The following is a 25,548-nucleotide window of genomic DNA, read 5'->3' on the forward strand; positions in this document are numbered from 1 at the left end:
TATTGGAATAGAAAAAATAGACCCTGCAGGCAACATTTTTAAGAAATCAATTTAGTTCAAACAAATATGCTACAATAGATGTCACATACATGTATATTAATAACATTTGTTTTGAATATGTCTTAAAAAGTGCGGATTGGCAAAGGAAATTGACTTATCAGAGTAGTTTATTTTGAACACACTCCATGGTCTCTGGAGAGCAAAACATATCTAATAACTCAGCACTTCTATATTGGATATAAATAATTGTATTGAATAATGAAAACAAGAGCTGCTAATAGTAAAAAAGAGGGCCATGATGGCCCTGAGGTCGCTCACCTGTATATAGGCCCCCCCAACACCCCCCCCCCCCAACATTGCAGGGCCAATCTAACCCAAGGGCTTTTATTTGCACAAACTTGGTAGACACCCATAAGAAGATGTTTCATGCTAAACATCTAAGCTCTAGCTCATTGGGCTTTTTAAAAGAAGATTTTTTTTAAGTTTTTACTATACACATATAGTTAAAAACAATGACACCCCTGGGGCCGGGCCAGTTTTGACCCCAGGGCTTTTATTTGAACAAACTTTGTAGACACTTACTAGAAGATGTTTCATGCTTAATATCTAAACTCTAGCTATTTGGGTTTTTTCAAAGAAGATTTAAAGTTTTTGCTAAACACATATAAAGAAAATCAATGACCCCCGGGGCGGGGCCAATTTTGACCCCAGGGCTTTTATTTGAAGAAACTTGGTAGACACCTATTAGAACATGTTTGATGCTAAATATCTTAGCTCTAGCTCTTTGAGTTCTTTAAAAGAAGATTTTTTAAGTTTTTACAATATGCATATAGGGAAAATCAATGACCCCCCGGGGCGGGGCCAATTTTGACCCCAGGGCTTTTATTTGAACAAACTTGGTAGACACTCACTAGAAGATGTTTCATGCCAAATATCTAAGCTCTAGCTCTTTGAGTTCTTTAAAAGAAGATTTTTTAAGTTTTTACTATATGCATATAGGGAAAATCAATGACCCCCCGGGGCGGGGCCAATTTTGACCCCAGGGCTTTTATTTGAACAAACTTGGTAGACACCCATTAGAACATGTTTCATGCTAAATATCTTAGCTCTAGCTCTTTGGGTTCTTTAAAAGAAGATTTTTTAAGTTTTTACTATATGCATATAGGGAAAATCAATGACCCCCCGGGGCGGGGCCAATTTTGACCCCAGGGCTTTAATTTGAACAAACTTGGTAGACACTCACTAGAAGATGTTTCATGCCAAATATCTAAGCTCTAGCTCTTTGAGTTCTTTAAAAGAAGATTTTTTAAGTTTTTACTATATGCATATAGGGAAAATCAATGACCCCCCAGGGCGGGGCCAATTTTGACCCCAGGGCTTTTATTTGAACAAACTTGGTAGACACTCACTAGAAGATGTTTCATGCCAAATATCTAAGCTCTAGCTCTTATGGTTTTTTAAAAGAAGATATTTAAAGTTTTTTCTTTCGGTTGCCATGGCAACCAGAGTTCTGCATGGAATTAAATTCTTTGAACAATTTTTAAAGGTGATCACCAAAGGAACATTCCTGTGAAGTTTGGATGAAATTGGCTTAGTGGTTTATGAGGAGATGTCATTTAAAGTAAAAGTTTACGGACGGACGGACGACGGACGGACGACGGACGGACGGACGGACGCCGGACGAAAAGCGATCACAAAAGCTCACCCTGTCACTTTGTGACAGGTGAGCTAAAAAGAGCCTGGATAATGTAGAATTTTATAAGGTCAAAAAGGGCCATAATTCTTTCAAAATCCATGTTAGAGTTATGGGTATTGGAAAGTGACCTCCTATTATACTCTCAAATCAGTGTGTGAAGTTTCAACCCTTTCCCTTAAGTAGTTTTGTAGATACTAATTTGCACGAAAAAAATTAACACTTGGCTGAGTACATAAGCACTCCCTATTCTTCAAATAGTTGAGCTAAATATTGGGGGAAAAACTCCCAATCCCCCCACCCCCCAAAAATCCCAAAGAAAAATGTACACCACAATTACCTGTAGAATTTGTATGTAGGCACCGTATCTGGTGAACTGTGTAAGGCATGTATGTAGGGATTCCTCCGACAAATGTGGTACACAAACCTCGTGCTTTGGTACAAAGAACCGTCCATTAAATTCAATGAGGTACAGGTTGGATATTCCCATCAACATCCTGTATAATGTATACAGATTCGTGTCTTTATTAAGTTTCCTCTTGTTTTTTCTATTAAGTGTATAAAGATTATATCTTGCATGGTTTTGAAGGTTCCATGATAACCGCTGTAGAACACATCTGCGGATGTTTCTAAATTCAAAATTTTACTATTTGATGTTTAAATGTTGAATTCTGCTTAAGCCGGTGCTAGGGGGCGTGGACGGTAACTTGCACTTTCCAGTACCGTCCATGAACAGGCTCAATCAAACCGAGCCTGCAACATTTTCAATTTTTCCGTGTTGGGCTTTCTTTAAGGATTCTGCATTTATCTATTTCATTAATAACAGATTGGCAATCAATATCATTGGTTGAAATGCTATTAAAAATGACTGTATTTTCAGCCTGTAGATTGAAATTTCCCCCTTGACCTTTAGCCAATTCAATTGTTATTGTTAGGACATCTTTTGCCTCAGATAAAAATGAAAACCCTGTTACTGATGAAATATTTTATAAAAATTTAAAATTTATAAAATGTATGTTACATGTATGCTGTTTTTGTGACCTAATTATTGTGTCACTAACAATGTCTAAGTAATTTAATATACATGAAAATTTACGTAACCAGAACTAAACGTTTCGGAAATGAAATATTCTGCAGTTATATCTAATTGTTTTGGCAAATACATAGCTTTATACACTTTCATATTACGATTTCAATATTGCATATTTGACCTTTAAAGTGGCCATCCTCCAGCAAAACTTGAGAAAAATAGTAAATGATTTCTTACATAGGTCAACCAGGTCATTTTAAATGGAAAAACATACAGAAGGTTATTGAAACTAGAAATGGACACAGATGCCCCTACATTCCACTGTTTTGTTAGTCCACTGTCGTACAGCAGGACAGGACAGATAGAAATTCTACATGACCCCACCCCCCAACTTCCCTTAATAGGTTACATAAAAACGGCATCCATTCAAGTATATAACTAGTGTCATCGAATTAGATTACAGAAGAAAATTTACCATATCACTTCCCTCAGAAGTACATTTTCAGTGACTACCAATTTATTCCCGTCTCCATGCAGTGGGTTGATTCTTTCTTTGTATGCCTCCCTGAGTGGTAAAATAACATAGGTAAATACACTTACACGCAAAAGATAGTAAGTCTTTCATAAAATTGGCCTGAAAGATTGTCTAAAAGTGTATATCGCAACCTAGAAACCTATAGGACCTGTCTGTGACAAGATCAATAGTAGAATATTCCATTCCAGCCTATGACACACAAAAAAGTAAAAAAGGGGCATAACTTTGCCAGCTGAACCGGGTGATGCTCCCTGAATAGGTTTTGGAAACACAAAAATATACATTTTGTAGTTATGTCCCGCAGAAATCTTTAAGTGCGATAATTCCAAAGTAAGGTAAGGCAGAGTTGCTGTTCTTTGCACTTTACTTCTACTCAATGAGATCTATCTACCAAGTGAGTTTCTTGTTAATACCTCTTGTAGTTTCACAGTAATGTCCCAGACAAAGTTCAAAGTGTAAAATTGAACAAAGGGCAATAACACAAAAATTAGTCAAAGCAGAGTTACGGTTCTTGTGCACTGCACATATACCCAATAAGATCTACATGTATCTACTGCTAAAGTTTCATTTTGATACCTCTTGTGGTTTCAAAGTTATGCCCCGGACAAAAAGCAGACAGACAGACGGACGTCTGACGGACCGAATAGGGATAAAGAGCCATTTCTATTGTTATTTCTTTTGTTAAATAGAGGGCCATGGCCCCTTATTCTATTGTTACGGAATAAATTCTATTGTTCTCTATTGTTCAATTTACAGTTAGATAGCCCCCTATCTATATTTGGTAGTGTGAACAGACGGACGGGCAAACAAAGCGGCGACTATATGCTAAACCCTTCTGGGAACATAAAAATGAATTATCATAGATAGCACATGCTGTCTGATTTGGTATAAATGACCTAGGAAAGTTATTATGCTTGCTAGAAAGTAATGATTTAGAATACCAGTTGTTGTTGAGCTGACAGGACCTGTATTTTCCTGTCTCCACATCCAGTTTCTCTCCTTTCCAATACTGTGCTATCAAATTTCTCGACAGCCAATCAAAATCCTCCGTTTCTCTTGGCTCCACCTCATGAACAGTGCTTGAATCTAAAAATAATTAAATACATAAATCATCATTTCAAAGTCAACAATGACAATTATCCGTTTGAATAAACTTGTGCAGAAACTTTGCTACCGATAGTATGTATATTAAGCCTTGATTACTGTAAGGGGCAATAACTCTTACATACCTCTGAGGCAATATATGGTGTCACAGTCTGCTTTAAACAAATGTACAATTCTTGTAAGGGGCAGTAACTTTTACATACCTGAGACAATATACGGCGTCACAGTCTGTCTGTTATCAAATGACTGATCATTGCTAGGGGCAGTAACTCTTCCTACCTGCTCTTCTTCACTATCTTCATCTTCAGTCCAATCCTGGATAAAGTAAATAAAATGGAATGAAATCCATTTCAAACAAGAGGGCCATGATGGCCCTGAGGTCGCTCACCTGTATATAGGCCGCCCCAACCCCCAGGGCTTTTATTTGCACAAACTTGGTAGACACCCATAAGAAAATGTTTCATGCTAAACATCTAAGCTCTAGCTCATTGGGCTATTTAAAAGATTTTTTTAAAGTTTTTACTATACACATATAGTTAAAAACAATGACACGCCTGGGGCCGGGCCAGTTATGACCCCAGGGTTTTTATTTGAACAAACTTTGTAGACACTTACTAGAATATGTTTCATGCTTAATATCTAAACTCTAGCTATTTGGGTTTTTTCAAAGAAGATTTTAAGTTTTTGCTATACACATATAAGGAAAATCAATGACCCCGGGGCAGGGCCAATTTTGACCCCAGGTCTTTTTATTTGAACAAACTTTGTAGACACTCACTAAAAGATGTTTCATGCTTAATATCTTAACTCTAGCTATTTGGGTTTTTTTCAAAAAAAGATTTTTTAAGTTTTTGCTATACACATATAAGGAAAATCAATGACCCCCGGGGCGGGGCCAATTTTGACCCCAGGGCTTTTATTTGAACAAACTTGGTAGACACCTATTAGAACATGTTTGATGCTAAATATCTTTATAGCTCTTTGAGTTCTTTAAAAGAAGATTTTTAAGTTTTTACTATATGCATATATAGGGAAAAATCAATGACCCCCCCGGGCGGGGTCAATTTTGACCCCAGGGCTTTTATTTGAACAAACTTGGTAGACACTTATCAGAACATGTTTCATGCTAAATATCTTAGCTCTAACTCTTTTGGTTCTTTAAAAGAAGATTTTTTAAGTTTTTACTATATGCATATAGGGAAAATCAATGACCCCCTGGGGCAGGGCCAATTTTGACCCCATGGCTTTTCTTTGAACAAACTTGATAGACACCTATTAGAACATGTTTGATGCTCAATATCTTAGCCATAGCTCTTTGAGTTCTTTAAAAGAAGATTTTTTAAGTTTTCACTATATGCATATAGGGAAAATCAATGACCCCCCGGGGCGGGGCCAATTTTGACCCCAGGGCTTTTATTTGAACAAACTTGGTAGACACTCACTAGAAGATGTTTCATGCCAAATATCTAAGCTCTAGCTCTTATGGTTTTTTAAAAGAAGATATTTAAAGTTTTTTCTTTCGGTTGCCATGGCAACCAGAGTTCTGCATGGAATTAAATTCTTTGAACAATTTTTAAAGGTGACCACCAAAGGAACATTCCTGTGAAGTTTGGATGAAATTGGCCTTGTGGTTTATGAGGAGATGTCATTTAAAGTAAAAGTTTACGGACGACGGACGGACGACGGACGACGGACGCCGGACGAAAAGCGATCACAAAAGCTCACCCTGTCACTTTGTGACAGGTGAGCTAAAAAGTTATGACCAAACTAATGTTTGACTGGATGATTTTAAAGGGCATTTATTATACACTTTTCTAAAATGTGATGTGATTTTGTCGCAAAACACAAAGAAGAAAGAAAATGGAGTTAAACTGCCAATAAACGCTGCTTAGGGACTACAAGTATATGCGACTGTTGTTTTTTTTTTTTAATTCTTATGTACAGTCTAACTTGGGCTGACATTCATTTCTGAGTAGCCGTAACTTGGCAACATCAGTCATGTTGATTTCCAACCAGTATTGAGTTGTGTTGTTGAATACTTAATATTTTTCTTATATATACTTAAGCATTATAACTTCTAATGAAGTCTAAGTTCAACTTTAGTCACCAGTCATGTAAAATATTTTTTTTTTTGTAAACTACCTTCAGAAATGAACTGCATGGACTTTTTAAGGTATCAAAGACTAGAGTATCCAATTTACAGCAGTAAACTTCTAAGTGGCAGCATGACCGAGTGGTTAATGCTTTAAGTAATAATCTAAGGATCGCTTTCAGTTTGGCTTGAAACCCCGTTAGGGGCAAGCCATTGTTTTCTTGAGCAATAAACTTTACATTTGTTGCTCAGTACTGGTTGGTTCCAGGAATGGATTCAAAAGTATGCCTATAAGCTTTAAGCCTCCAACACAATTGAACTAAAATAAATTTTGTATAAATCAAAAGTCCCCATAAACAATACACTGAAAAAATGCATGATTGAAAGATGTTAAATGTTACTTACTGACAATTCCCCATCACTTGGGTCATATATTTCAATTCCTTCTAACAAATAAGCACCCCAGTCAATCTCCTCTTTGACTTCTATAAACAAAATAAACCTCAGTCAAATTGATATTACTAGCATACTAAGTAAATGTGAAATGCACGATGATTTGTAAATATCCAACTGTAAGGTCAGACGGACGGATGAAGGATAACTGATTGTGGTAGCTATTTTGTAGCAGGCAACACAAAAATCATTAACCGGCCAAAACGACTTTTTTTATTCAAGGGCCATAATTATCTCAAACCGGGAAATCTGTTTAAAACATGTATGCGCAAGTACTTTACTTGTTTTACTCTGTAGCAGGCAACATGACTCGAACAAAGACTTTATACAATGTTAAAGGGTATTAATTTTTACCTTATGAAATATTTCAATAAAATTTATCAACATTAAAATTATATAATTACCATTATTATATGGTTGATTCCCGAAAAAGTTTTAACATAAAATGTCTCTGTTATTTAATACACAAGAAAAATGTACCTAAACAGAATAAATTTTCCTGAACAAAATATTATTTTTGCTATTTTAAGTGGTGTTTTATCCATTTAGCAATGATTTTGTGCATGCACCGTTCGCTTTTAAGGCAATAAATTACCATATTTATTTCATACAAGCATTTTGAAATATATACTTTTTTAAAATTCAAACAATAATTTTTGCAATATATATATAGCTTTATAGTTTATACACTTTAAGAGCAAAATGGTAATGTATTCAGTCCAAATTTTGACATATTACAAATAAACTAATAAATAAAGATTTCTTGTGTTATCACACTTTACCTTTTGATGTATGGTTTATAGTCTCTACATATTCACTATGTACAGGATCGTTAGATATCAACAACAAAAACAACAGTATAGAGTAGTGAGTATCCGTCTGTAATAAAAAATAAATGATTCATTGTTAATTTTAATCAAATTTCAATTTCATTTGTTTATTGTTGTTTAAAGTGCCAACATAATCCTTTTGCAGCTCACGCAATAGGTTAACTGGCCTCACTCATTAGTACATGTTACCATGTTACTATACATTTGGTTAACAAGATAGGGATATCCCTGTTACTGGAATACAAAATAATTTTATTTGATTTTTCAGGGTATCATATTTTTTATATAATAGTGGGAAAAAAAATCTGTTGTTCGCTTTCTTCAGTAAAGGTTTAATAATATTTTAAAATTTTTAGTAGAGCTTCATGCTAGGATCATCCTCAAAAAGTTCATTAAATTCAATCCAAATTGTTTCAGAGAAGATGTCATTTGTCTAAAAAGTTGACGATGGATGCACAGACGGACAATAAACGTCAGACAAATTGTGATCACAAAAGTTCACCTGAGCACTATACATGTATCTATGTTGAGCTTAAAACAAAAGAGTTCTGTCAGCAAAAGTAATACAAGGATCTAACACCAGCTGCCGGTACAAACCGGAATATTTACCTTGAGGTAACTGGAGTCTCTGTCGAGTTTCTGCTTAAATTACTCGAGAGCTAGATATTAATGTCTTTGATGAAGGCCGGTGTTTGATTATTTTTCTTACTTATTATTCAGAATTGGGAAACAAATTAAGGAAAATAATATTTTTTATTTCATACTCTTTTCTTTCATAACAGCAAAGACATCATTCTATGAATGCAATTCATTCATACATGGTGTGGGGGAATGATGTTATTTAAATCCATGTGACTTGTAAACAGTAGATAATGCTTTGCAAGAATTAGTCAAATTATAGTACAGTCAAGACTGTCATGTGTGACTTTCCAAGGGACCTTTAGAAAAGGGTCACATTATGACAGGGAGTCTCTTAATACAGTCACAAAGAAAATTGAAATTTTAAAACAATCTATATTATTATACCATTGTGACTTAACATACAAATTTTTTTTTTTTTTGTATTAGATTAATATCAAATTATTTTATTACAAAATAAACTTGAATTTGATAAATAAACTGACTAGGGGGACTGAAACAAGGTCGGATAAGACAGAGAGTCGTTAAAATCAGGAGATCGCTCAAGTAGTCTCGAATGTACATGCAGAATCGGTACCTTTCTGTACTGAAAGTCTCATTAATTCCTAAAAATCTTAAGACCATATCGTCAATATAGCAGTTTTTGATACACGAATACATGAACTTATATATTTTAATATCGTTTTACAGTACTGTTTCCAATTAACACCCCCACCAATTTCTGGGATGTGATTGTGTTATAGAAGTTCGCTCTGAAATTTGGCCTGGGGTTAAGGGGGCAGCTAATGAGCCCCCTTGAGCCCCCTTACTCCCTGGTGGGGGACCAGGGGGCGTAGCCCCCAGAAGCTCTCAGATTTAAGGTATTTTAGAGTGTTCAAAAGTCATAAAAATACAGAATATAAAGTAAATTTTTATTTATTCAACTTTATTGTTGACAAAAAACAAATCTTTAAGCCAAGGTAAGAGGTTTTTCCAACAAAAAGTGACTTTTTGTTGAAAAAACCTCTTATCTTGGCTTATAGATTAAAAATTCCATAATTAAAAAGCAATCTAAAAGATTTACTTGAAAATAACAACTAATGACACTCCAGTAACTTAAAATTAAAAAAAATATAATCCTGTATTATGTACTAAATCATAATAATGAATAATGATTTTTATAATTGAATTATATCTTTATTGTATTTTTAAAGCACATTTTTATAGTTCTAATTAGCGCCCCCCTTTTGCAAAAATGCAAGCCCCTGGGGGCGTAAAATAGAGACAATACAGTATTTCTCATCACCAAGACAGTTAATGAAAGTATAGTCTAGCACATTATGCAGAAATAGGAATTAGTTTTTTAACCTCTGAATATCCTTTAGAAATCTTAAAAGGAAGAATGCTGAATGAACACACACACATGGATAATTAAGATAAGTAATAATTTTGTACATGTATTTAAAAAAAAAAAAAAGGCCTTTTAAATATCCAATAAATATTATGTGGGAATGGTCATGTTTTCAACTGATTAAGGAAGGTGTATGAAATCTCACTCTGTAAGGGTACAATGTAATTTCATACAAAAAATAGTTTCCGGACATGGAAGTAAAACGTCCATATTGGATTTCATCTTTCAAAATACAGTTTTTTTTTCCAGTTCTATTTTTAAAACCCTTAAAGGGACAGCACTGAGGTTTGGACTTAAATATTTTACTCAGACTGGTCTACCATCTGAAGTAGGTCTAAACCAACAACTTGTTTGCAAGTTTTCAGATCAGTCAGTCCCTCACCTCATTTTTCCAGATAGTTAATGTTATTGTGTAAAATGACTCAAAAATGAATAACGTTGCAACACTTTTTACTCGAAAATTTATCTAACACTTACCAACAATATCCATATTATATAGAACTTTTTTTTTTTTTTGCATGTGATACTAAACAAGAGGGCCATGATGGCCCTGAGGTTCGCTCACCTGTATATAGCCCCCCCCCCCACCCCCGGGCCAATTTTTACCCAAGGGCTTTTATTTGTTTTTATTTGAAACAAACTTGGTAGATTACCCATAAGAAGATGTTTCATGCTAAACATCTTAAGTTCTAGCTCATTGGGTTTTTTTAAAAGAAGATTTTTTTTAAGTTTTTACATACACATATAGTTAAAAACAATGACACCCCTGGGGCAGGGCCAGTTTTGACCCCCGGGCTTTTATTTGAACAAACTTTGTAGATATTTACTTAAAGATGTTTTATGCTTAATATCTAAACTCTAGCTATTTGGGTTTTTTCAAGAAGATTTTTAAGTTTTTTGCGTTACACATATAAGGAAAAATCAATGACCCCCCGGGCGGGCCCAGTTTTGACCCAGGGCTTTTATTTGAACATACTTGGTAGACACCCATTAGAACATGTTTCATGCTAAATATCTTAGCTCTAGCTCTTTGGGTTCTTCAAAAGAAGATTTTTTAAGTTTTTACTATATGCATATAGGGAAAATCAATGACCCCCTGGGGCGGGGCCAATTTTGACAGCAGGGTTTTTATTTGAACAAACTTGATAGACATTCACTAGAAGATGTTTCATGCCAAATATCTAAGCTCTAGCTCTTAAGGTTCTTTAAAAGAAGATTTTTTTAAGTTTTTACTATATGCATATAGGGAAAATCAATGACCCCCTGGGGCGGGGCCAATTTTGACCGCAGGGTTTTTATTTGTACAAACTTGGTAGACATTCACTAGAAGATGTTTCATGCCAAATATCTAAGCTCTAGCTCTTACAGTTCTTTAAAAGAAGATTTTTTAAGTTTTTACTATATGCATATAGGGAAAATCAATGACCCCCGGGGCGGGGCCAATTTTGACCCCAGGGCTTTTATTTGAACAAACTTGGTAGACATTCACTAGAAGATGTTTCATGCCAAATATCTAAGCTCTAGCTCTTACAGTTCTTTAAAAGAAGATTTTTTAAGTTTTTACTATATGCATATAGGGAAAATCAATGACCCCCGGGGCGGGGCCAATTTTGACCCCAGGGCTTTTATTTGAACAAACTTGGTAGACACTCACTAGAAGATGTTTCATGCCAAATATCTTAGCTCTAGCTCTTTGGGTTCTTTAAAAGAAGATTTTTTAAGTTTTTACTATATGCATATAGGGAAAATCTATGACCCCCTGGGGCGGGGCCAATTTTGACCCCAGGGCTTTTATTTGAACAAACTTGGTAGACACTCATTAGAAGATGTTTCATGCCAAATATCTAAGCTCTAGCTCTTAGGGTTGTTTAAAAGAAGATATTTAAAGATTTTTCTTTCGGTTGCCATGGCAACCAGAGTTCTGTATGGAATTAAATTCTTTGAACAATTTTTAAAGGTGACCACCAAAGGAACATTCCTGTGAAGTTTGGATGAAATTGGCTCAGTGGTTTATGAGGAGATGTCATTTAAAGCAAAAGTTTACGGACGGACGACGGACGGACGACAGACTTTGTGACAGGTGAGCTAAAAATGCTTATTTAATAATAACTTATATCAGAGACTCCCCCCACCCTATATTTCACAGTCAAATAAAGGCTGTTTCCACTAGCCCCAGATAGGTATATTTTCCCTTAAAAATGCTATATTTTCCCCTGAAATGCTGTGTGCATTCTTCTGACACCAGAACCATGACTTAACAGCAGCTGACATATCAGCTAGTTGATAAACTTAAATGACTGAGACCGAAAGCCTATAGTATAAACGATGCATGTTAAATTGAACTGAAATTGAAAAATTTATTAAATGTGTGGATAAAATCCATTCAAATTTGATATTAGGTTTTCCCCATTTTCTGATTGTTTGTGCTCTATTTTCCCCTTCAGAAAGCCATTTATTTTAAGGTTATTTTGAAATTTAAAAATAAAATCACTGAATATTTATAGTATTACATATATTCCATTATAGACCATTCACTTTAATGGCAATATACTTACTTTTCCAAAATCCTTTCTCTCATACCCAACAGTTTCAAGAAATTCCTGTGACAGAGCTTGCAGCTTTAACGCCTTCTTCAACTCGGAATGTATCTTCAATTTATCACATATTCTACAGGGAAAAAAAACATTTGAGCCGCGTCACTACAAAACCAACGCAATGCGTTTGCGACCAGCATGGATCCAGACCAGCCTGCGCATCCGCGCAGTCTGATCAGGATCAATGCTGTTCGCTATCAGTTTCTCTACTTGAAATAGGGTTTGTAAGCGAACAGCATGGATCCTGATCAGACTGCGTGGATGCGCAGGCTGGTCTGGATCCATGATAGTCGCAAACGCATTGCGTTGGTTTTGTCGTGACGCGGCTCATTAGTTTATTTACATTGTAGTATTTTTACTTCTATACAAAATACTTATTTACTGTATACCAACTATACCAATTGCCACCAGAGCAAAAAGAAGCAAATTTATGGTAGTTCATTAACATGGCAATTAATTATTTTTTTTGGAAACTGTAACAAGATACCAAAAATATTTTTTTTTTGTTGAGAAATAAGAATTATAGCCTTTCTGAGGCAACATGGGCCTTTAAAACTATCTCATGTAAAAAATTATCAATTCTCACATCAAAAAATTTGGGCACAAATGAATGAAATGAACTTAAAAACATCCCCAAAATACCCGTCCTTCCCCGGATTATTTGGGGCCTGTAAACACAAAGGAAAATCTGTGTTTATTTCAAGTTGGGGGACCACAAATTTTTAAATAGAAATTTTCTCTATCCCCCCTGATCAAAAAAAAATTTTAAAATTTTAACCCTTATAAATGCTAAAAAATTTTTAAGGGAAACTTTTCTTTCATTCTTTTTGGAACAAAAATTTTTAATTTTTTGGGGAAAATTTAAAAAATTTTAAATAAATAAAACAGTGGACCATGATAAACCTAGAAAAAAGTTTTTGGCCTATTTAAATAAGGGGAGATCCTAGGGGGTTTAAGGTGTCCCTTCCCCAGAGATAGGGTTTTTGACCCCTAAATCGGGTTATGACGGTTTCTTCATATGAAAAACCAAAAACGGGGTTGGTTCCAAAAAGGCAGATTTTCGAAAAGGTTTAAATTTATAATTTTGCAAGAACTTTTTTTCCGTTTCAAAAATTAAATTTTTTAAACCAAGTTTTGGGCTATTTTTCGTAAAGAAAACTGGTCCAGGGTTTTTTAAAGACAGGGGCAGCCTTTTTGGCAAAATAGTAAAAACAAAGCAAGAAAATTTAATCAAAAAGGAAAGCACGGCAAAAATTGTGACAGGGACGACTGGGGTTTAAGTTTTTTAAAAAGGAAAATCAAAGCCCCCAGGCACACTTTGCTTTAGCTGACCTAGCTAATAACCATGCAGTGTTAGTGATTTTCCCTAAATTTACCTGGGACTCAGTGCTAATAGATCTATTACGTCCCAATTCAAATGGGATGAGTCCTCAATTACAAAAATGTCAATGTTTGCATAACTTCGTAAAACAATCAAATTTGTGACTGTTGATGTTCGCTGATACCATTGATAGGTTGGCCCAAAACGAGGCCAATTTATTTAAAGCGAATAAAAAAAATCGTTTTCAATCAGAGCAAAAAACTTAAGAGAGAATTAACCAATTATCATGGAAAAAGTGTTTTCGTCCCAGGGACTTAACGGCCCTTTTTTTCTTTCCTCCCTGGAAATTTTAGAGAGTAAATTGATATGTTTACTAAGTAAACGCGAACACTGGACATGTGTATATGTATGTCACAGGGAGATTTTAGTCTTTCCTAGAAAAAACTGTATTTCACACCCATACCCATATTCTGTGTATCATTCTACTTTCATCACAATTTCAATTATTCATGTCATTATTCAACCAATACTACTGCAGTAGTATCTGGTAATATCTTCCTTGGACCTGTAACATGTTGACGAGCTTCATCACTTCATTTTTGAATTCGGTCACGCTTACCTTAACACATGCGCACAAGATATCAGAATCTTATAGGGAGAGCTGTTGTTTTCTTCTCTGTACCCTTATATTCTATAATTGTGTGCCAACTATATAATTACAGGTATATTTAATGTTATAAAGCATTATAAACATGAATTCCTTTGATTTTTCATGTATGTACTTTGCGGGAATTATAAAAAAGGCTGTCGGTAAGGACAAGCAAGCTCGACTATCTTAAGTGCTTTAATAGTAAAAAAATGCTTGATTTACAGGTTTTACCCTCCTCCTGTTTTTTACAGGTTTTGGGGTCCCATGTGGTGAACAAAGTGTGCAAAAGTTTTTTTCAAAACCATATGTCAATGGGACCTTTAAAAATATTGAACTATTACAAAAATTTAACGCGGTAAATTTTAAGTCGAAAAAAGGGGATAATTCTGTCAAAATGCCTATTGATAGAGTTTTTCTCCTGCGGTCTTCAGGTTGGGGGTCAATGATGGTGAACAAGTGTGCAAATTTTCAAAGCCATATGTCAATGAATTTTGAAAATATTTGAGGTATTACAAAAACTTTAACGTAAATTCTAAGTCGAAAAAGGCGCATAATTCTGTCAAAATGCTTGATAGAGTTACCTCCTCCTGTCTACAGGTTGGGGTCATGATGGTGAACAAGTGTGCAAAGTTTCAAAGCCATATGTCAATGGGACTTTTGAAAAATATTGAGGTATTACAAAAAAACTTTAACGTAAATTCTAAGTTGAACAAGATTGCATTTGAGAGAAAAAATGCTTTGCACAACCGCATTAATACCTAAGCTCTAGGCCTTTTGGGCAATTTACAAGAAAGGTATGTTAAGTTTTTGAAGCCTTGTACCTTGTACCTACAGACAATAAGATTTTTTTATTTTTTACTATATGTATATATTGAAAATCAATGACCCCCGGGGGGGGGCAATTTTGACCCAGGGCTATAATTTGAACAATCTTGCTAGAGGTTCACTACACAATGTTTCATGCAAAATATCTAACCTCTAGCAATTTGTCAATTGCTAGAAGAAATTTTTTTTAAAGTTTTTACTATATACATATAACGAAAACAATGACCCCCGGGGTAGGGCCGATTTTGACCCCAGGGCTATAAATTTGAACAATCTGGGTAGAGGTCCCTACAACACAATGCCTTATGCTCTAGGCCTTTTGGGTCTTTACAAGTAGGTATTTAAAGTTTTTAACTATATGTACATATAGTGAAAATCAATGACCCCCGGGGCGGGGCCGATTTTGACCCTAGGGCTATAATTTGAACAATCTTGGTAGAGGTCTACCAGGCAATGCCTTATGCAAAATATCTAAGCTCTAGGCTATTTGGGTTCCTTTACAATAAGGTATTTTAAGTTTTTTTACTAATATGTACATATAGTGAAAATCATGACCCCCGGGCGGCGCCGATTTTGACCCCAGGGCTATAATTTGAACAATCTTGGTAGAGAGGTCTACCAGACAATGCCTTATGCAAAATATCTAAGCTCTAGGCCTTTTGGGTCTTTAAAAGAAGATTTTTTAAATTTATTCTTATAATTCCTTTTGGTTTGCCATGGCAACCAGATTTCTGCATGGAATGAAAAATTCTTTGAACAACTTTGGAAGCCCTTCACCAAGGATCAATCCTGCCAAGTTTGGTTGAAATTGGACTATTGGTTTTTTCACAAGAAGATTTTTTTTACGTTCACTATATAATCTATATAACAATGACCCGGGGCGGGGCCTATTTTGACCCCAGGGCTATAATTTGAACAATGTTGGTAGAGGTCTACCAGACAATGCCTTATGCAAAATATCTAAGCTCTAGGCTATTTGGGTCTTTACAATAAGGTATTTTAAGTTTTACTATATGTACATATAGTGAAAATCAATGACCCCGGGGCGGGGCCGATTTTGACGCCCAGGGCTATAATTTGAACAATCTTGGTAGAGGTCTACCAGACAATGCCTTATGCAAAATATCTAAGCTCTAGGCCTTTTGGGTCTTTACAAGAAGATTTTTTAAATTTGTTCTTATAATTCCTTTTGGTTGCCATGGCAACCAGATTTCTGCATGGAATGAAATTCTTTGAACAACTTTGGAAGCCCTTCACCCAAGGATCAATCCTGCCAAGTTTGGTTGAAATTGGACTACTGGTTTTTCACAAGAAGATTTTTTAAGTTCACTATATAATCTATATAACACACACACACACACACACACACAAACAAACACACACACACACAGGTGAATCGCTATATGCCACCGCATCGCAGATGCTGCGGTGGCATAAAAAGGGGCATAATTCTGTCAAAATGATTGATAGAGTTACCTCCTCCTGTCTACAGGTTGGGGCCATGATGGTGAACAAGTGAGCAAAGTTTCAAAGCCATATGTCAATGGACTTTGAAAATATTTGAACTATTACAAAAACTTTAACATAAGTGGTTACACCGACGCCGACGCTCGGGTGACTACAATAGCTCTACTTATTCTTATCGAATAGTCGAGCTAAAAGGGGCATAATTCTGTCAAAATGCTTGATACAGTTACCTCCACCTGTCTACAGGTCCGGGGTCATGATGGTGAACAAGTGTGCAAAGTTTCAAAGCCATATGTCAATGGACTTTGAAAATATTTGAACTATTACAAAAAACTTTAACGTAAAATTCTAAGTCGAAAAAGGGGCATAATTCTGTCAAAATGCTTGATACAGTTACCTTACTCCTGTCTACAGGTTGGGGTCATGATGGTGAACAAGTGTGCAAAGTTTCAAAGCCATATGTCAATGGACTTTGAAAATATTTAAACTATTACAAAAACTTTAACATAAGTGGTTACGCCGACGCCGACGCGGACGCCACGGTGACTACAATAGCTCTACTTATTCTTATCGAATGGTCGAGCTAAAAAGGGGCATAATTCTGTCAAAATGCTTGATAGAGTTACCTTCTCCTGTCTACAGGTTGGGGTCATGATGGTGAACAAGTGTGCAAAGTTTCAAAGCCATATGTCAATGGACTTTGAAAATATTTTAACTATTACAAAAACTTTTACATAAGTGGTTACGCCGACGCCGACGCTCGGGTGACTGCAATAGCTCTACTTATTCTTATCGAATAGTCGAGCTAAAAAGCACAAGAAATGATAATATTATAGCAAGAGCTATTGTTTCTTCTCTGAACCCTTATTTCTATTACTGTGTGCCAACCATATAATAACAGGTTGCTTCTCCAAAGTAAAGTGAGAACTTGCATACACGTATATCCATGACATTTGGTGGCCAGTGTGTGTGTGGGGGTGGGGGGGACCATGTTTGCATATAACTCTGAGTTCAATTAGCATTGCTCTGGGACCCAGAGAAATTTGAGGACAAATTTCATTGTAACAGGGACTATGTAATGGTTAAGATCAACGGTTCACTATCTAAGGGAGATGATGTGTAAGTCAGTTAGTCACGGAAAAGAGTCAACTCGGCCCTATACCAACTCGGCACGGGTCAACTCGGCCCACTTTACAAAAATATACCTGTAGGCCTATACTGGTCGGAGACCATCAACCGGACACTTTTGGAACATTATTTCATACAAATTTCATAATTTTTAACCTAGAGACCAAAAAATTAGACACAGTGCAGCTAGGTTCTTCTCCTAACTAACAAACTAAATTGTTTATTTTTTATTGTATTGACACTAATATCTGAGGCTCCACAAGGAGGGTATCAAAATTACCTAAATAGTCTACACTACAGTACCATGTGTCCGGACACATATTTACATGACGAGGTTTAATTCCGGTAAAAGCTTGGGTGTTTTGATTTTTGATTTTTAACATGATAAACAATATTTCAGCAACAAATGCTGAAGTTTTGGATATTCTATTGTTTACTCTGCAAATGATTATAGCTGGTATATGAGGTCAGGCATTGCTTTCTCGACCCCCGAATTTCAACTTCAACATTCTTGAAATAGACATTAAAATATTACCATTTACGGAGGTTGAAATAAATTTATTTACTTAATTTTAGAAAAAACATGCATTTATTGTTGATAAAAAAGTGACTGACAACCAATGAACAAAGAAAATACTAAATTAAGCATTTTCGGGGCCGTCCGGGTTTGGTGGTTGTCCAGATTTGGTGGTCCCCAACCAGTAACGTATTTACTTTGCTTTGCATGTTGTTAAGGTAAATGAATAATAAGAAATATCTTATTTTTATTATATAATTATACGTAAATTGTACCTCTGCTGAAATAAAGTATATTTAGAAAAAAAAGTTATTTATTTGTCTTGCAAATTCGATAAAATTAATATAGACACAGGCATGATTATCGAACCTGGGAAGAAAAATATGAACAGATTGATAAAAATACTTCATATTTTTTTTTCCCAGGTCCGATACTTGTGCCTGTGAATAAAGATATAATAAAATTATGTTTCCTTAGATGCATTTCATTTGTAAAGTAATTTTCAAAAAAATATGAAACAAAAACGTGTTTACTTAATAGCATAAGCTTCTAATCAAATTTGAATGAATGAGTCAATCATAATTATCACCTAATTAATCGGTATCTTTAACATACACATTGATTGATAATAATAGCTCGTGACAATAGGAGTCCTTTGATAACCTTTACCCATTTTTAAAAGTGGGCCGAGTTGACCCTTGCCGAGTTGGAATAGGGCCGAGCTGACTCGGGGGCCGAGTATGTTTTAGGGCCGAGCTGACCCGGATTCTTAGTCACTAAGTAGCTTGATAGCTGGCTGGTAGAGCCGCGAAACGGTATTTGAGGGTCAAGATAATCGGCCAAATAATTAAAAAGATCAGAATGGAACAACCTGATCTTTTGGTCCAAGGAATGATCATAGAGGAGACAGTTGAACACTGAAATTTTCATGGAAATAAATGTAACATTGGTAGCTTTTTTAAATGAGAAAAGAAAAGTAGAGTCAGTGTACCCGGTTCCGCACAGGACCCGGTCCCGCACACTTTCCCATTTTTCATTTTTTCTTAAAATAATCAAATGAATTTATTTAGTTTTCATTTGTGTTTCACTGAACTGGCATGTTTTCAACAGGATATGACATAATCTGGGATCTTGTACCCCAGCCTCTCCCTAGACAGTGCAGACGAAAATGTAAATACATGTACATGGCTGTGTATGTCACACATAAAAACAACTTATTCAGCAATTAAACCATGCTAATTTCTATTTTAATGTTAAGATCATTATAAAATATATATTTGAAAAGAAATGTATGTTTTTGTTATGGCAAATTTGCTGTTAGTTATGAAATATATGCACATGAATTAACTTCTCCCAACTACCAAATGTCAAGTCATTTCACCTTGATTGTTTTGTTTAAAATGATACCAAACTCTTAATCCAACAAATCATAACTAAACAGATGAAAAAAACTTCAATAATATAATGTTTTATGTCTGTCTTTACTACCTACAAGTGGTAAAAAGTATATTTCAATTGCTGTTACATGTTTCCTGTGTGCTACTATGCTTGGAAATAAATGTTTGTATACTGTAGTAAGAATGTGCATTAAATTTATTTGAAGTCCTGAAAATTTGCAAAGAAATATAACTTATCTGGACTTACAGATGTTAAATAGTTTATAAAACATGTTTAAGATGTAAAATAACCATTCAGTATAAAAATGGCCTTGTGTGCGGAACCGAGTCCACTATTTATCATATTTGGCCCATTCCTGTTGCTTAAAATCAACTGCGCCTAGAAGTATGACCTACTTAAGATAGAAATGTTTCGGTAATCAGTTTTTATGGGCAAAGGATGTAATTTTCAAAATAATACGGGGAAGTCAAAGACCGGGCCCGCGAAGCGGGTCCGGGCTTTGGCTTGCCCGGCTATAGATTACACGTGTATATTTAAAAGAAAATCAAATAAAAAAACAATTAAAAATATATAGAATTCTATACCTATCAATGAAATTTTCAGTGTCAGTTCTAGTCGGGCGCCGCCATTTACAATGTAAATCAATGATAATAGGCGGGGTATTCCGATAACGGAACAAATCTCAACTTTTCGGATCAATAATAATCGTCGAGTGTTCCGAGTGAAAAGGGAAGCGGTGCATGTAATACCGAATGACACCTTTAAAACGGAAAGAATGAAAGGACTTTTTTTAACGACTTCCCCGTTTATAGGCTTTGCCTAATTTCATATTATCTATTATAAGAAGAATTTTTAACTATAAGATAATTTTCTTATTTTTACTTAAGAAAGTGTACGGCTTCGGGTACACTGACTCTAGACAGATCTATAAAATGTACATGTACGGACTTACTGGTTCATAAGTTTTGTCTACCTTCGTATCGGGTTATGCAATTAATTAGAAATGTCATACGGGGAAGTCAAAATAAGTTTTTCAATTTTTCAAGAGGGTGAATCGTTTGTTATTCCGTCCCCCGTGCGAATAATGAGTGGGACGAATAAAAAAAATTATTCCGAAGCGTAATTTTACGTTTAAAAGCAACACCTGGTCAACCAAAAATACAAAATAAATATAAGACTATGTTATTTCATTAATGCATGTTATTCCTTACTTCAAAATCAGTAACTTGTTTGATAAATTTACGGATATCTTGTAAATTATCTTTTTCAATGGAGCGCGCCATATTTGTTGTTAGGTGTTCGTAAAATTACAGATTTATGATGCTCACTAACTTACATAGGTTAATGACCACTAATTGTGATACAACGGGGCCAATTAATTATCGTTAAGGGCTGGCTTGGTGGTTCCTCGGGGACTGGTTTGTCGAAAAAGGTCCTTATGATAACAACTGAAATAAAGAAACAAAAATATTGTGGGTAATACATGTAGGTTGAAAAATGATTAATCGAGTCCAAACTTGTCATGTTTAAAAATAGATTTGAAACGCTTCAATTCATAATATCTATAAATACCTCACTTAAGTTACTAGCTATATATATTGAAAATTTACAATAATATGACGGGGTGAGCCATAGCATGGTGGATTAATGTATCTATACAATTCTGATCTTTCATCTGAGCCTAAAGCAGCATGATCTCTGTCGGCGGAAATGCTTCGGTTGATTCGTCGGCAGAACCACTGTGCTAACTTGACACTCATCCTTTTGTTGTTTCGTGGATAAAAATAAAGAAGAACATATGTTTTCTTCATGAAATGTCGCTAGCTTTGAGCTATTTGATAGTGCGTAAGTTCGAAACTTGTACAAAGCCACAGACTTTTTTCATCTTAATGGTTCTTTTCTTTACATACGTACTTTGCTTTTTAAATCATTCATATTTATGATTATAAATATTCAAAAATTCAAAACATAAATAACATTACGACTTAAAACAATCTGGGACAAGATAAATTGGGAAATAAATATATAGGTGCATATTTTAAGCATCTACATGAGACGGAGTAATTAAATGAGAACAGGAAAGAGACCCTCAAAACATAAATGCAAAATTTTTACTAATCAGCTTTTCAAAAATAAATTCATAATACATGTAGGATGAAAAACGTATATTAAACATAATCAGTCAGATTGGTATTCGGTAATGAGTAAAAGTGAAAATGTTGAAACGTGAACATAAAATGCACCAGAAGTCGGTTTTGTTTTTGTTCCTAGTGGAGGTCCCTCAAGACCCCTCATTAGGGATGAAGGTTATGTAAAACCTAAACCGCCCCATACACAAACTATTGGATCCGTACCTGTAGAGGTGTGCTGCTCTAAACGCCTCGAATGTCTGAAAATGCATATTTATTATTGCTATTGTCGCGAGTGATTTTTCAAATTATACCAATATATGTCCCCCAGTTTACAGGCACAAAATTTAATGTTCATATCGTGTATGTTTTGAAAAAAATACTACGGGACAAACTAGTATGTACAAAATTAATATAGTGAAAATCGGCCCAAATTTTGATATTGATAAAACTTAAAGCTTCAGTCTCATTTACATCCCTGCAGAGTCCTGGAAGACGTCCGGGGTGATCCGGGAACGACCGGGTACAACCAGAGTACATCCAAAACTCTGCCGGCAATGTCCGGGATGATCCGGGATCTTCCCATTGTATACACACCGGTCTCTCAAATATCGTCAGTAAGACCGGATGTACACAATTGGGAACATCCAGCATTCGACCCCGGATGGAATAAAATATTTAATATCACCGCGGTGATCTGGGAAGTAGCTTTGTCGGCTTCATCCCTAGTTCTGCCGGGATTACACATGTGAAGCACCGTAGCTCTGTCGGCACAAACCGGGGTTGATCCGGGGTATGATATAGTCGGTAGAACTAAGGTAGAGCCTCGGTGAATGCCTGTAGAACCACAGTGAATGATAGCAGAGCCCCGGAGGATACCGACAGAGCCCTGGAGGATGACGATGGAGCTACGTTTGATACCGGTAGAGCACTGTTCATTAAAAAAAAAAATCACGACAATTTGCGATGATTGCAGATGTTTGTATTAAAACCTTTCAAACCTAGCTTAAGGTCTTCAGCGTACCCGTTTATATACTATGACATGACGTGAATGCCGCATCAGATGAAAAACAAAAATGTTAAAGGGCGGCTTATAAAGTTTTGGAAGCCAGAACTATTTCAAACCATGTCCCTTCTGTCCAGTCTTGCATAAGGATTATTCAGAAAATCATCATGAATTACTATTCAGGAACAATAGTAATAGATATTATATTAAGTAAAAAGTATGTATCAACGTATTCATTTTCGTGCGTTTTTAATCCCCCGGCGTTCTATCGGGGCTCTGCAGGGATCGTTCTGGGCTCTGCCTGGGTAAACCGGGGCTCTACCGGTGTCATACGGGAACGACCGTGGAAGCATCGGCATGAACCGTAGCTTCACCTGGGCTCTGCCTGGATGTTCCGGAGCGCATCTTGGGTGGTAAGTTGGGAATTACCGTAGTGCTGCCGGGGTAAGTGTGACCACAACAATAATTTCACCCCGGATCGTCCCGGATCATTCCAGTAACTTACCGGGGTGGTCCTGAGCTCTGCCGGGAGTAAGTGAGACCGCAACTTAAGCATTTGAAACAAATATATGTCACAAGCAGGTTTTTGTTAATTTCAGTATCTTTTTTTTTTCAATTTGTCAAATTTGAGGGCTCTTTTGTAACGTATTTTGACGTCAAAATTGCAACGTCAATAAATCGCGCCGTAACGTCATATTAATTAATACTTGCAATGTGAAACGCTGGTACATGATTATACGCAATTAAATAATGATAACTGACAATTATTATGAAATAGATAATATATGTCCCTCCAGTACATCCGTATTCATGGGATGTTTCTTTACTTTATTCTGTTTAACAAGGGAAATAACAAAGCCAAAAAGGCTTTCAGGATTATCCCCTCTTATAAATGTTGAATTTTAAATTTGATTGTTAACAAATGCTCCATATTTAAAGTGAATATCTTTGATAACCTTTTGAGAAATTTACCTTTACAAAAAAGTAAAAACAAGTCAAAAGGGGCATAACTCAGAGAAAAAAATAAATTAAACAGTTTCCTGTTCTTTCAAAATGCATGCCAATTTGAAAACTGAAAATTTGTTCCAAGATTCATGTGATTAACTTTAAACAATTTTTGAGAAATTGACCTTAGAAGAAGAAATAAATAAAAAAGGGACATTGTTTTGCTAAAATGTTTTTAGAATTATCTGCCCTTCTGAAATGGTGTCATGTTTTGACAGTGGACATGCATGTATATAAATTTTGAAGTGAATTACTTCGATAGTTACTGAGAAAATGAAATGAAATGAAAGTAAACGCAAAAACAAAGGCTAAAATCTAAGTTGAAAAGGGGATATAACTTTGCAACTTTTTAAGGATTATCTGCTCTTTTAAAATGACGTCATTTCATTACAATAACACATGTCTAGTTTAAATTTAAAGTGGATAGCTTTTATTGTTTCTGAGAAATTTGACTTTATTTAAAAGGTTAACCAACGCCGACGCTAACACAATGGCAATAGCTCAACTTTATTTCTTGGAAAGGTGGAGCTAAAAACATGAAAACTGAACGGGACGGGCAATAACTGCGTTTTTATCATTCATAATAATGGTGTCCAATTGATATTCGATCTTTTAATGTCCCATATGAAACTGAAACTTGATTATAAACTTCCATTTATTTGTCACAAATCCGGTTTTCTTCCTAACAAAGAAATGAAATGAAAAGCAATGCTCTGTATCTACTCGATTGTTTTTAAAATTATGTCAAGTGGCTGATATGTATGTGCATTATGTGCGTAACAAAGGGCTTTTACCATTACTAACGCTATTGTCTTGACAAATGCATCAAATATTAATTTTTTTTATCTTTTCTTCCTGTATTTTTAAAGGGTATGAAGTTACATGTATATCTTATGATAATTTTTTTATAAAATTTATCAACAGTGAAATTACATATTGATTGCATAATCACATGGTCGATTTCTTGGAAGAGATGTAATACGGGATGTTTCTGTAAATTATGTAACACATATTGTACGCAAACAAAATATATTCTGGAAGAAAATATTATTTTACTATTTTAAGTAGAATTGATATGTATGTCATGCGTTATGTGCGTTCGATAATCATTTGAGCCGCGCCATGACAAAACCAACATAATGGGTTTGCGACCAGCATGGATCCAGACCAGCCTGCGCATCCGCGCAGTCTGATCAGAATCCATGATGTTCGCTTACAAACCCTATTACTAGTAGAGAAACTGATAGCGAACAGCATGGATCCTGATCAGACTGCTGGTCGCAAACCCATTATGTTGGTTTTGTCGTGACACGGCTCATGTACAATTCTACATTCCCACGTCATGTTAATTTTTTTTTTCATTTTCACCTTTTGGCTAACTGTAAATTAAAGATTGTTCAATAATGTAAGTGGGTAGTTGTTGTTGTCTAAGTTTAATGAGGGTCCATCTACCCTTTCAGGCACTGCATGAGAGTACCCCGGACATGTTACCAATCATGCCCTGAAAATGTGTTAAAATCGAAAGTGGTAAAGCAGTATATGATAACGAACAACTATTGCACCGTGGAGAAATGAACTGAAATGATTTTTTTTTTCATTTTCTTCGCGATAAGAAAGTTAGAAAGAAAGAAAGAAAGAAAGAAAGAAAGAAAAGAAGGAAGAACGACAGAAAGAAAGAAAGAAACAAATAAACAAACAAACAGTCGTAATACTGATTTTTGTCATACAAATTTAATAGCAAAA

At 35.4% G+C, this 25,548-nt stretch overlaps 1 protein-coding gene across 1 annotated transcript in view; it reads right to left on the minus strand.

Annotated features, from left to right (window-relative positions):
• Positions 1–21,425, minus strand: part of LOC132749810 (gamma-tubulin complex component 5-like) — a 40,394-nt gene extending 18,969 nt beyond the window's left edge. The window contains exons 1-8 of the mRNA XM_060739713.1: positions 21,325–21,425; positions 12,322–12,433; positions 7,690–7,786; positions 6,860–6,939; positions 4,566–4,677; positions 4,200–4,344; positions 3,199–3,288; positions 2,034–2,190 (exon numbers count right to left, since the gene is read on the minus strand). Of these exons, the coding sequence (XP_060595696.1) occupies positions 2,034–2,190; positions 3,199–3,288; positions 4,200–4,344; positions 4,566–4,677; positions 6,860–6,939; positions 7,690–7,786; positions 12,322–12,433; positions 21,325–21,425 (894 nt within the window). The remainder of the gene's footprint in view (positions 1–2,033; positions 2,191–3,198; positions 3,289–4,199; positions 4,345–4,565; positions 4,678–6,859; positions 6,940–7,689; positions 7,787–12,321; positions 12,434–21,324) is intronic.
• Between the last annotated feature and the right edge of the window lie 4,123 nt (positions 21,426–25,548).

The sequence above is a fragment of the Ruditapes philippinarum genome, unplaced genomic scaffold, assembly GCF_026571515.1.
Source record: "Ruditapes philippinarum isolate M1 unplaced genomic scaffold, ASM2657151v2 ctg1954_1_1_1_1, whole genome shotgun sequence".
Lineage (NCBI taxonomy): Eukaryota > Metazoa > Mollusca > Bivalvia > Venerida > Veneridae > Ruditapes > Ruditapes philippinarum.